The following is a 12,274-nucleotide window of genomic DNA, read 5'->3' on the forward strand; positions in this document are numbered from 1 at the left end:
CCTGTCCTCAGGCCAGTCATCATGCACGGTTTGCTTCAGCAGGGTGAGCTGCGGGTCGCGTCCTGTTGCAGCCTGTAGTTCTGAAAGCTTTTTGTCACTTACTGGGAGGCTGTTTATCACTGAGTGGACCTGGTCCTCCATGCCTTCGCTTAGCGTGCTGTCTTGGTCGAGCAATGGTTTCCTGGATAGTGTGTCGGCCACAGGTATGTCTTTTCCGGGCCGGTGCACAATCTATATGTCATATCTCTGCAGCTGTAATAGCATGCGCTGCAGACGAGCAGGGGCTACAGAGATTGGCTTCTTCAGTATGTGCTCCAACGGCTTGTGGTCCGACTCGACGATGACTCTTCTGCCATATATGTAGGTGTGAAAACGCTTCTTTTTCGATCTGTGCATAGTTAACCACTGTTGGGGTCAGTGTCTTTGAAGCATATGCGGTTGGGTGTCCGTCCTGCATCAACACAGCTCCCAAACCATACTTGGATGCATCTACCTGTAGGTGTAGCTCCTTGGTCGTGTCGTAGTATGCCAGTATGGGGCCTGGTTCTCTGGTTATGAGATGCTTCATTTGCTGGAAGACTCTGTCGTGATTCTGATCCCAGACAAACTCCAAGTCTTGCTTGAGCAGCTGACGCAGCGGTGCGTTCACTTCTGATAGTCGCAGTGCGAATCTGGACAGGTAGTTCGCCATTCCAAGTCAAAGGAGCTTGCAAAGAGAGTATTCCAAGCATTGTCTCTAGCTCATTCTTATTCTCAGGAGGCGGCATGTCTTTGATGGCCTGTAGTTTCTTTGGGTCTGGCTGGATGCCCTCCTGGGTGAGTTTGTGTCCAAAGTAACTCACTTCTGTGGCACCTATGACACATTTCTCTGGATTGAGACACACGACGGGCATGGCGTCTGGGTCAATGTGTAAGTCGCATTCTCCTGGGAATATGCCCTTGAACATATCAGCAAACTCCTCCATGACACTTGTGGTCTGTACTGACATGACCAGCTTGACTAGGTTTAGATCCAGGCATGCTCTCAACCAAGGGACAATCAGCACGGAGTGCAAACATTATGAACAATACAACAATTACGACCAGTGTTGTGGGTAAGTCTAAATAAAGTAGATAAAATGATATGCTTACTTATACAGAGTCTTGGTAGTCCTACTGACACCCAAAGTATTGTCAACTACAAATTAATCCTATACATACATACGCTATCCAGCTGCTAACAAAACCCTAATCATGGCAGCACAGGCACAAGCTCTGAGAACAGGGTCCATAGAGGCTGGGTGTCTATCACACCAGGCAAAACCCCATGTGAAGTGTGTGTAAAGATGCCCCTGAGACAATCCAGCACATAACAGCAGGGTGCAAGATGCTAGCAAGTAGAGCATACATGAAACATCATAACCAAGTGGCTGGAATAGTACACAGGAACATCTGTGCCAATATGGCCTGGAAGTCAAAATGGGAGACGCCCACTAGGGTCATCGAGAATGACCGAACTAAAATCTTGTGGGACTTCTAGATGCAGACAGAAAAAATGTTGATGGATAACCAACTGGACTTCTACTGTTTTCTTTCTTCTGTGGAAATCACAGAAGAAGATGGCTGTAGTGTTAGACGTAGCATTTCCGAATGACAGCAACATCAGGAAGAAGGAACACAAGAAGCTTGAGAAATACAGAGGGCACAGTCCTAGGAAGAACTAAGTGTCACGGCGGGGTGCGCCGGTGTGTGTGGAAACAGGACCCAAAAGCAGATGACGATGAGGAGTAGTAAGGTTTAACAGAAAGGTGAGGCTTTATTTAAATGACGGCAGGGTTAAACCAGGAAACCAAAACAAACTGGCAAAACACTAAGAAACAAAACACTAAAGGTACTAAGACCAAAAACTATAACTATAACTGAGGTGGAAAATAACAGGCAAAGACTAAGACTATAACTGTAACTCTGGTGAGATAAACAGACTAAGACTAACGTGGAATTAACAGACGAAAACTAGAACTATGGCTGAGGTAAACAGACGAACCGACAATGGCATGAAGAAAACAAAGGGCTTAAATACATACAAGAGGTGATCAGGGGAAGTAGAGACACATGAGGGGAACAGCTGACTAACATAAACCTAATGACAGGACCAGGAGAGGAAAGCTAAATACAATAAACAAAGAACACATGACACTGTCAGAATAAAACAGGAAACACTAAAACTAGACATGACAGCACAAACTAACAGACCTAATACATAATGAATAAATACAAGAACCCAAAACATAGAAAACCAGAGGAACAATAAACAAAAGCTGCCCAAACTAAAGACAGAGACGAAATGACACAAAACTAATCACATAACAAAATGAGACAAATACAAACATGAACTCAGAGCGCTGGGTCAGAGACCCAGCCTGTGACACTAAGATACTTTTGTATCTCAATCATCTTTTGTATGTATTATTGTAGGGTCTATCTTACAATATAAAGCACCTTGAGGTGACCGTTGTCGTGATTTGGCACGACATAAATAAAATTGACCTAAAATGAATTGAATACTGCACAGGGCCCTCAAGCTCCCAGGCTTCTTGTAGCAGACCTGAGCTTGATGGACAGAGCGCCCTGAGTGAGAGGGGAATTGTTGTTTTTTGGGTGGTTTTTTTTGCCAAATTACAAATGCAATATATGCTAAAAAGGAATTCTAGGTTCAAGTTTAAACCTCATTTTATAATATAATACTTATATTATAAGTAAGACCAAACGCCCTTATGGGCGAGAGGGGAATTGTGTTTTGTTTTTGTTTTTTGTTTTTTTGCCAATTTCAAATGTGATTTATGCTAAAAAGACATTCTAGGTTCAAAATTTAAACTTGTTTTATAACATAAGTAATAAATTCAAATGAGTGATACTTCGCACTAACAACATCTCCAAAGGAAGATATGCAAATTATGTTAGTTAAGTTACATTTAAAGTTCCAAACGAGTAATCCTCCATTCCAAGTTCAGATATACACTATTGGTAAGAGATCACATGATAAAAGCAGAGGGCATGATGGGTTGGAAGATCTGAATGCTAAGATCCCCGTAGGTTATATGCAGAGCTGTTAGTGTTTCAGTTGAAGATTGTGGAATTACATAGAGGGAAGTTGGGATAAAATTCACTAAATCCTTCCAACTGTAAGATCCCAATCCCTAATCTCTTTTGTAACATTTAAATAGTAAAATTCCAACTATTAAATATAAATCACTAATGTTTAAAAGATTTTAATTTCCCTGTTTCCCATTATTCTTATTTCGTTTTTTCATTTTTTTTAGGTTTCCTTTCTTAATTCCTACGTGAATGGTGACATATTGTCACAGTCAAGAAAAAAAGTGAGTAACTAAATGTTTTTATTTTGTTCATACTTTTATACCTTGTAGCACCACACATTAAGACCTATGTAATTGTCTGTGAGCGCCCATTGAATTTAGTTTAATCGTACTATCTGCGTATCATTTCGAGTGAAAAATGTTTTTAGGCTTCATCTGCCTGCTAGACAGATTATGTGTCAAATCAAAAAGGAACATAGCCCTACAGTAAATAAGTACACATACAGAAATCAGCGCATAGAGACATTGACCCTTGAAATTCTTTAACAACACAAATTTGCGATGCTTCCAAATCTTAAATAACCGTCCATGTTAAAAAGGAGTTCTTCCTTCAAACTGCCATTAAAATGCCACCAAAGTCCTGATTCCAATTCAAAGTGGTAGGCTTTTTATATATATATCAAGGTTTTCTTATATTTCTCTTCTTATTTTTCAAGTATTGGGACATATGCTCCTCAATTTGAAGACTTGTTGGCAAAAAATTATTCACCTGTTCTGATGTGTATTCTTCTCTACAGGAAAAATGCCACGTCAGATGACAGAATGCCCAATATGCTTGATTCCATATGTTGCAGTTGGGCAGCATTTAAAAAAATACCACCATGTTGTAAACAAAGAAGAATTACATTTACTGCTAAATTACTGCTCTACAGTGTAAGTCACTGTCATACAGTATATGAAAAAACATTGCAACAATTTAAAGTGGTAGTTGTAGTTACATTTGTCAAACTGGATGTGATATGCAGTTACAGGGGCAGGCTGGACTGTCCAGTATGTAAAGTTAAAAACCGTATAAGACTGGACAAGCACTTGGAAAATGTCCACTGTGAGATTGAGGTTAGTGTTTTGTATAGCTTACATTTTGTTGTTAAATTAGAATGCATTCTTATGTGACATGTTTCACTAACTTTCTCAAACATTGCTGTTCTATTGTTTATACCCTTTCAGAAATCAGATCAGAAGAAAGTAATGAGGACAGCGAAACGATTGGCTAATCTGAAAGCCCTCAAAGCTCTCAGACGTTCAAATCCACAGCCTCCAATGGTGACCTCACTGGACATAGAGCAGCTGACTGAAAGCAGTGATCAAGAGGAGCAAAGTGATAGCAGTGACACCAGTGAAGAATCTGCAGAGATTAGAGAAGACAGCTCAGTCCATTCCCCTGTCAATCAGTCAGATGATGCTCAAGTCCAACATCAGACTTGCAAAAATTGCAAAGAACTGCATTTGAAACTACAACAACTGAAAAGTAAACTGAAAAGACTGAAATCCTCTAAGGATAAACCTGGCCTCAAACCCCTCAACCCCCCAAAGCGCCAGAAATTTGAAAGACATAAACCTGACCCAACAGCCCCGCTTCCTAAATTTGGTATGAATTATTTAACAAAAGTGTTTTTTGTTGTGTAGTGTAATGTGAATTTGGATAACTGGTTGTTCTATTTATTATTGTAGGCTCTATCTTAAAGTATAAAGTGCCTTGAGGCAAATGTTGTGACTTGAATGGAATTTAATTGAATTCTATCAAGGAAGTTAAATCCTGCTAATTAGCAATATCTTCCAAATATCATTGTCAACCAATTCAATTAGAAGAATCTTTTCTGTACTTCATCAATTTGTCATGACACTCCTAATTGCTATGTTGTTACTACACTTTATTTTAAACAGAGAAAGTCCTGAATGCTTGGTTTCAGCACATTTGTGGAACAAGTAAAAAGGATGTCGACAACGCCAAACAACGGGTCCAATATGTCCGTGCCTGGGCATATTTCATGTCTCACAATCAAGTCCCTGCAATGACGTTTGCATTTATGGACAACAGAGAAAGACTGACTGAGTACATTTTTACAAATATCTGTGATATATTAGTCCAGTAATCTCAATAATACTAAAGTGATTACTGATTTGTGTTTGTTTGTGGGCCTTTTTTAGATGGACAACTTATCTGAATAAACATGCCGTGACAACCAAAAGGATTCGGATTGGAAATGTGAGGGCGTTCTTGAAATTTCTAATTGATGCACAACTGCCAGAGGTCAGAGCCTCCCGTAAGGCTTTAAAGGGGACTTTATTTGCACTTCAGTTGGAAATGAAGAAGAGCAGAAGGGAGTTACACACCCACAGGCAAGCCATCCGGATCAAAAAATCACGTAAGATCCAACTTTACTACTTATTCATCACTGTCGTTACCTAGCATGTGTAACAAATACATTATTTATAAATGTCACAATGTCATTACTGTGATGTAGTGAGGAAGGAGGACTCAAAATGTTATAATCTAAAGTATAAATTGTATACAAGTATATATTTTCTGTGCTGTATTTACACAGTGGCATGCAAAAGTTTGTGGAACCCTGATAACTTTCATGGTTTTTCTTTATTAATCATTGGTTGCTTGGATTAGCAATTTCAGTTCAACATATCATATAGCGGACAAACACAATGATATTTCAGAAGTACCACTGTATACAATGTACAAAACAGAAAGTAAACAGAAACTAGGAAATGCAGAGCTGTTAGGCTTCATTTTCTAGTTTCTGTTTACTTTCTTTTTATCTACTTTCTACATGGGAAAACAGTATGTCACCACAAGGAAACAGAGGCACACCATGGATACTAATTCGTATACAAAGTTCAGGAGGACAAAAATAAAGCAGAGAGAATCTACCACAGATGTAGAAAACAAAATTAATCAGGGGGTAAATGTTAAACTAAACAACATAAAATTGGCACCAAAAACAGGAAACGTGACCAGTAACTAACCAGTGGCAACACATAACTAAACATACAAATGCAGAAAGAAACAACATAAAATATCTAAACAATAAGCAAAATAGTAATCAAATTAAAGATACCTACTGATAAAATGAACTATACTGTCAAAAAACACAAAGACAAAAATGGTCAAGGAAATGAGACTATCAAAATTTAGGATATTGATATTTCCTTTTTTCAATTCAATTCAATTCAATTATTTATATAGCGCCAAATCACAACAAAAGTTGGCGCTTAAGGCGCTTCATAGATACAGAGAAAAACCCAACAATCATATGACCCCCTATGATCAAGCACTTTGGCGACAGTGGGAAGGAAAAACTCCCTTTTAACAGGAAGAAACCTCCGGCAGAACCAGGCTCAGGGAGGGGCGGCCATCTGCTGCGACCGGATGGGGTGAGAGAAGGAAGACAGGATAAAGACATGCTGTGGAAGAGAGACAGAGGTTAATAACAGATCTGATTCAATGCAGAGAGGTCTGTTAACACATAGTGAGTGAGAAAGGTGACTGGAAAGGAAAAACTCAATGCATCATGGGAATCCCCCGGCACCCTACATCTATTGCAGCATAACTAAGGGAGGATTCAGGGTCACCTGGTCCAGCCCTAACTATATGCTTTAGCAAAAAGGAAAGTTTTAAGCCTAATCTTAAAAGTAGAGATAGTGTCTGTCTCCCGAATCCAAACTGGAAGCTGGTTCCACAGAAGAGGGGCCTGAAAACTGAAGGCTCTGCCTCCCATTCTACTTTTAAATACTCTAGGAACAACAAGTAGGCCTGCAGAGCGAGAGCGAAGCGCTCAAATAGGGTGATATGGTACTACAAGGTCATTAAGATAAGATGGGGCCTGATTATTTAAGACCTTGTATGTGAGGAGCAGGATTTTGAATTCAATTCTGGATTTAACAGGAAGCCAATGAAGGGAAGCCAAAACAGGAGAAATATGCTCTCTCATTCTAGTCCCTGTCAGGACTCTTGCTGCAGCATTTTGGATTAGCTGAAGGCTTTTCAGCGAGTTTTTTGGACATCCTGATAATAATGAATTACAGTCGTCCAGCCTGGAAGTAATAAATGCATGAACTAGTTTTTCAGCGTCACTCTGAGACAGGATATTTCTAATTTTAGAGATGTTGCGAAAATGGAAGAAAGCAGTCTTATATATTTGTTTAATATGTGCGTTGAAGGACATGTCCTGGTCAAAAATGACTCCAAGGTTCCTCACAGCGTTACTGGAGGCCAAGGTAATGCCATCCAGAGTAAGAATCTGGTTAGATACCATATTTCTAAGATTTTCAGGGCCGAGTACAATAACCTCAGTTTGATCTGAATTAAGAAGCAGAAAGTTAGCGGCCATCCAGGTCTTTATGTCTTTAAGACATTCCTGCAGTTTAACTAATTGGTGTGTGTCATCTGGCTTCATGGACAGATAGAGCTGGGTGCCATCAGCATAGCAGTGAAAATGTATGCTATGTCTTCTAATGATACTGCCTAAGGGAAGCATGTATAATGTAAACAGAATTGGTCCTAGCACTGAACCCTGTGGAACTCCATAATTAACCTCAGTGTGTGAAGAGGACTCTCCATTTACATGCACAAATTGGAGTCTATTAGATAGATATGATACAAACCACTGCAGCACAGTACCTGTAATACCTACAGCATGTTCTAATTGCTCTAATAGGATATTATGGTCAACAGTATCGAATGCTGCACTAAGGTCTAGCAGGACAAGCACAGAGATGAGTCCACTGTCAGAGGCCATAAGAAGATCATTTGTAACCTTCACTAAAGCTGTTTCTGTGCTGTGATGAGCTCTGAAACCTGACTGAAACTCTTCAAATAAACCATTCCTCTGCAGATGATCTGTTAGCTGTTTGACAACTACTCTTTCAAGGATTTTTGATATGAAAGGAAGGTTGGAGATTGGCCTATAATTAGATAAGACTGCTGGGTCTAGAGATGGCTTTTTGAGTAAAGGTTTAACTACAGCCAGCTTGAAGGCCTGTGGTACATAGCCGATTATTAGAGATAGGTTGATCATATTTAAGATCGAAGAATTAATTTTTCACATGAATGTGTTATATTCAGTACTAAGCTTGGTAAACTTGGAAAGTTTAGGAAGTAGGATAAATAAATTGAAAGGGTTAGTATTCTGGATTGAAAGTAAGATTTAAGTTCAAAATGGCAATCCAATTCATTTTCATATACTGTGAGCTCTGGTCGCCAGTTCTTCTTCCTTACAAAATAATTTTTTGAAAAAAATTAGGTCTAAACTACAACCTGTTGTTTTTGTGCACCCCTGTTGTTTTTCAGGATGTTTCTTCATAAACCATTGGTTGCTTGAATTAGCAATTTCAATTCAATATATCATAAAAATCTGTATTAGGTCTGAAATACAACCTGTTTTATATTTACATCATTGCGTGCAGCATGAATGAGCATGACTGGAGCTGCAGGAACATAAAAACATTCTGTGTCTTTTAGAAATGCTTGTAGATCCTGTCCACATCACTGATTTTCTCCAGATGGCCACCACACACATCCCTGAAGCACTTGGTAAGTGTGTAGTTCATTTCTCCATAAGGACAACTCTAATAACCCCAATAATATCTCTGTTAATGAGAAATTATATAATATTTACTTACCAGCTGTAATCTGTATGTATATATAGTTCAGAATCTCAGATTTACAGAAATATATGACAGAACTTTTTGCTTTCAATTATAACAGACTGCTCATTTATAATCACTTGTTGGACTTTTGATTTTTCTTCAAATATATAATACATATACAAACAGTAGCATTTGTGATGTTTATATAGGATTGTATTAGGGGGAGTATATAGCAATATAATCAGTGTTGGGAAGGTTACTTTTAAAATGTATTCTGTTACAGAATACAGAATACATGCCCCAAAATGTATTCTGTAACGTATTCCGTTACGTTACTCAATGACAGTAACGTATTCTGAATACTTTGGATTACTTAATATATTATCATGCTTTTTACAACAACGTGAATGTACTATTGCTGTGTGATTTATTACTATTACTGAAGGTCCGCGGCTCCGAACCGTAGTAAAGGGACCTCTGACTAATACGGCGGGGTCCCTGTCGGCTCGTAGCCGAAAAATAGCTTTACTTTGTTGTGTGGGTCACTTTTTTTGCGAGAGACAGAGAGAGGCGTTGAAAGGCTGCTCCAACGGAACTTATTGTTTTCGGAGGAAAACACAAACACGGTGTACAGTCGAGTCTTAATAGCTTACTTACAACTGGGCTCGTCAGGCACTCTTCTTGGCTGAAGTGGTTATTATTATATTTACATGCTTCCAGCTCCCGTTTTCCTCGACGACAACTCGTACCTTTCCACTCCCCTTTTTCTCCCTCCTCGCGCTCACAGACCCATAACGTGTATGGCAGTCCATTCTCCCTGCAACACTGACTACACTGCCCATGATGCTACATTCTTTAGAGCTATGCTTGTAGCATTCTGCCTGTTAGCTTAGCACAACAACAACAACGAAAAGGCGCTCTCTCACCCAGGAAACACACAGTCGCGCAGAGAGAGAGAGAGCGTCGCCCTGTAACCATGGCAACCGTAACGCTGCCGCCTGGAACAACAGAACGTAGCTGTCAAACAAAACCCAAACAGTCCTGACCCGCGACAAAATGAAACGGGAAAGTACCGCAGTGTAATCCATTTATTTCAACAAAGTAACTGTATTCTGAATACCACCTTTTTAAACTGTAACTGTAACGGAATACAGTTACTCATATTTTGTATTCTAAATACGTAACGGCGGTACATGTATTCCGTTACTCCCCAACACTGAATATAATGGATATGCTTCCCTATCCCTTGTGTCTTACTGTGCAACCTCTATGTTACTCAATAGGAATGACAACACAGAGAGAGACTACAGAAAAAGAGAAAGGATTGAGGACAAATGACAATGGGCAACACACAGTAACTACAGATAAAGACAAAGCACTCAGCACAGAGGACAAAGACATAAAGGAACAGGGACCACAGATGGAGACCAGGGTTAAAGAAAAAAACGATTTGAGGGAAGAAGGAACAACTGAAAACAAAGACACAGTTAGAGTAAAAGAAGATGGCCCTGGGACTAGCTATGAGTCTCCAGTGGCACACCCAAAAAAGAGGAAAAGGTCTCTAATGAAGAAAAGCTCTTTGGCGAAGTGTGATGAAAGCAGAGAAACAAGGCAAAAGGGCAACAAGCAAGAAAGAAAAAGACCAAAGAGCCTGACTGCAAAACAGCTGTTAAGTCCAAAGATGCTCAGAAGTCACAAGACTAAAGAGGCACCTAAAGATACCAGCAAAAGACAAAAAGTCATACAAAGAGTCAGAGAAATTACAAGAAAAAATAAGGAAAAGAACAAAGGATTGAGCACAATTGACATAGCTGAAGATAAAAATGGGAAACATACAGAGACTACAGAAAAAGACATAGCACTCAGCACAGAGGACAAAGACATAAAGGAACAGGGACCACAGATGGAGACCACAGCTGAAGAAAAAAATTATTTGAGATCAGAAGGAACAACAGAGGAAGGAATGAGACCACAGACAGAGACTACAGACAAAGACAAAGCACTGAGCACAGAGGACACAGACATAAAGGAACAGAGACCACAGATGGAGACCACAGCTGAAGAAAAACATAATTTGAGATCAGAAGGAACAACAGAGGAAGGAATGAGAACACAGACAGAGACTACAGAAAAAGACAAAGCACTCAGCACAGAGGACACAGAGATAAAGGAACAGGGACCACAGATGGAGACCACAGTTAAAGAAAAAAACGATTTGAGATCAGGAGATACAACAGAGGAAGGAATGAAAACACAATGACAACACAAGGACAAGGTCATGTCCAGAGAGAGAATGTGAATGTTAGATCCTGTTGATCTCAGAGTTCTTTGGTTGCAATTTTTAATTATACTAAATTTTCAAGACCTTTGTGATCATGTGAGTTTTTTTGTTACTGATTTTACACAGTTGCTCTGGGTTTTTTTTTTCTTTACATTTTACTCACTTTGATCATGCAAGTTTTTTAGTTAAGTTTAAGTATTGTTTTTATTTTTTTACTTCTAAAATAATAGTTGTTTAAAAAAAGACAAATATTGATATGCATATGTTGTTTATAACAAATGCCAAATGGAGAAAAATAAAATCAATAAAAAATTTTCTGTTCAATTTGAAAATGACGTGTCTTTGTTCTACAATCATTAGTCATGGATTTCATTTCCAAGCTGTAATTCCAAATAACTCATATTTTATACAGGCATGCTATGCAGATGTTATTAATAACATTAGCTGAATTAACACAAATAAAAGTCCTCACAAATTATACCTGATTCCAAATAACAACATTGTGATGTGTTTAATGGTAAGCCCAATTACAATTTCTTCTATCTAAATAACTAATTATTCAGTTTTTTTCAATCCAATTTTGGCAAAGAAATGTCTAATGTTTCATTTTTTTTCCCATCCCATTTCCTAATGCAACCCATAGAAAATAAATCTTAATCAATTATTCAAAGATATTAAGGGATTTTTTTTTACTTTTCTCTGTATGCAGTGTGTCTTTGGAAATCGATCCCCCCCCCCCCCCCCCCCCCAAAAAAAAAAAAAAAAAAAAAAATAAGAACATCAATCATAGCAGGTGTGTTTTACTGTTTATTCTTTATGCGTTTGACTTCTCAGATTTATTGGTTTTAACTGATGCTGTAGATATTAAAAATTATTTGTGCTCCAATTAGTGGAAATGCAAATGTGAAGTGTTGTTCAAAATAAATCTGTGAAGGTTCTCAGTAATTCAGGTCATCCTAGTTTAGGTCATCGTAGACCCCCTTGGGGTCACTCCTTTAGGGCTTAAATCTGGGATTCTCCACCATTTCAAGACTCAAGAAGTTTATTGTCATTTCGTATGGTGTTACCCTATGGAGTGCCAGGACTGCCATAATGAATTAATTAAATGTGGCAATAATTAATTATTATGGGGCCCGGCCGGGCACAGCCCGAAGAGGAGACATGGGCCCATCCTCCCGCAGGCCCACCACCCGCAGGAGGCGCCATAGGGGTCGGGTGCATTGTGTGTCGGGTGGCGGCCAGGAGCGGAGGCCCTGGC

The 12,274-nt window shown here is 39.1% G+C and overlaps 1 protein-coding gene and 1 long non-coding RNA gene across 2 annotated transcripts; both read left to right on the forward strand.

Annotated features, from left to right (window-relative positions):
- Positions 1 to 4,128: 4,128 nt before the first annotated feature.
- Positions 4,129 to 5,475, forward strand: LOC147338412 (uncharacterized). Its single transcript, XR_015125103.1, has 4 exons — positions 4,129 to 4,190; positions 4,302 to 4,722; positions 5,019 to 5,187; positions 5,283 to 5,475. It is a non-coding gene; the product is annotated as an uncharacterized LOC147338412 (long non-coding RNA).
- Positions 5,476 to 8,627: 3,152 nt separating this feature from the next.
- On the forward strand, positions 8,628 to 11,752 carry LOC147338413 (uncharacterized). The gene is made up of 2 exons (XM_086264712.1): positions 8,628 to 8,679; positions 10,019 to 11,752. Exons 1-2 carry the CDS (start codon positions 8,649 to 8,651, stop codon positions 10,993 to 10,995), a joined length of 1,008 nt encoding a protein of 335 aa, XP_086120838.1. The 5' UTR covers positions 8,628 to 8,648; the 3' UTR covers positions 10,996 to 11,752.
- Positions 11,753 to 12,274: the final 522 nt, after the last annotated feature.

The sequence above is a fragment of the Aulonocara sp. 'chitande type north' Nkhata Bay genome, linkage group LG2 (assembly GCF_057382095.1).
Source record: "Aulonocara sp. 'chitande type north' Nkhata Bay isolate Kocher_YH1m ecotype deep benthic linkage group LG2, A_spYH_male_GT1.1, whole genome shotgun sequence".
NCBI lineage: Eukaryota > Metazoa > Chordata > Actinopteri > Cichliformes > Cichlidae > Aulonocara > Aulonocara sp. 'chitande type north' Nkhata Bay.

Bases quoted from the DNA above. Each gene is read 5' to 3' on its own strand.
- LOC147338413 (XM_086264712.1), top strand. From the start codon at position 8,649: ATGGCCACCACACACATCCCTGAAGCACTTG. The intron at 8,680-10,018 runs GTAAGTGTGTAG...GTTACTCAATAG, and splicing joins ACACATCCCTGAAGCACTTG to GAATGACAACACAGAGAGAG.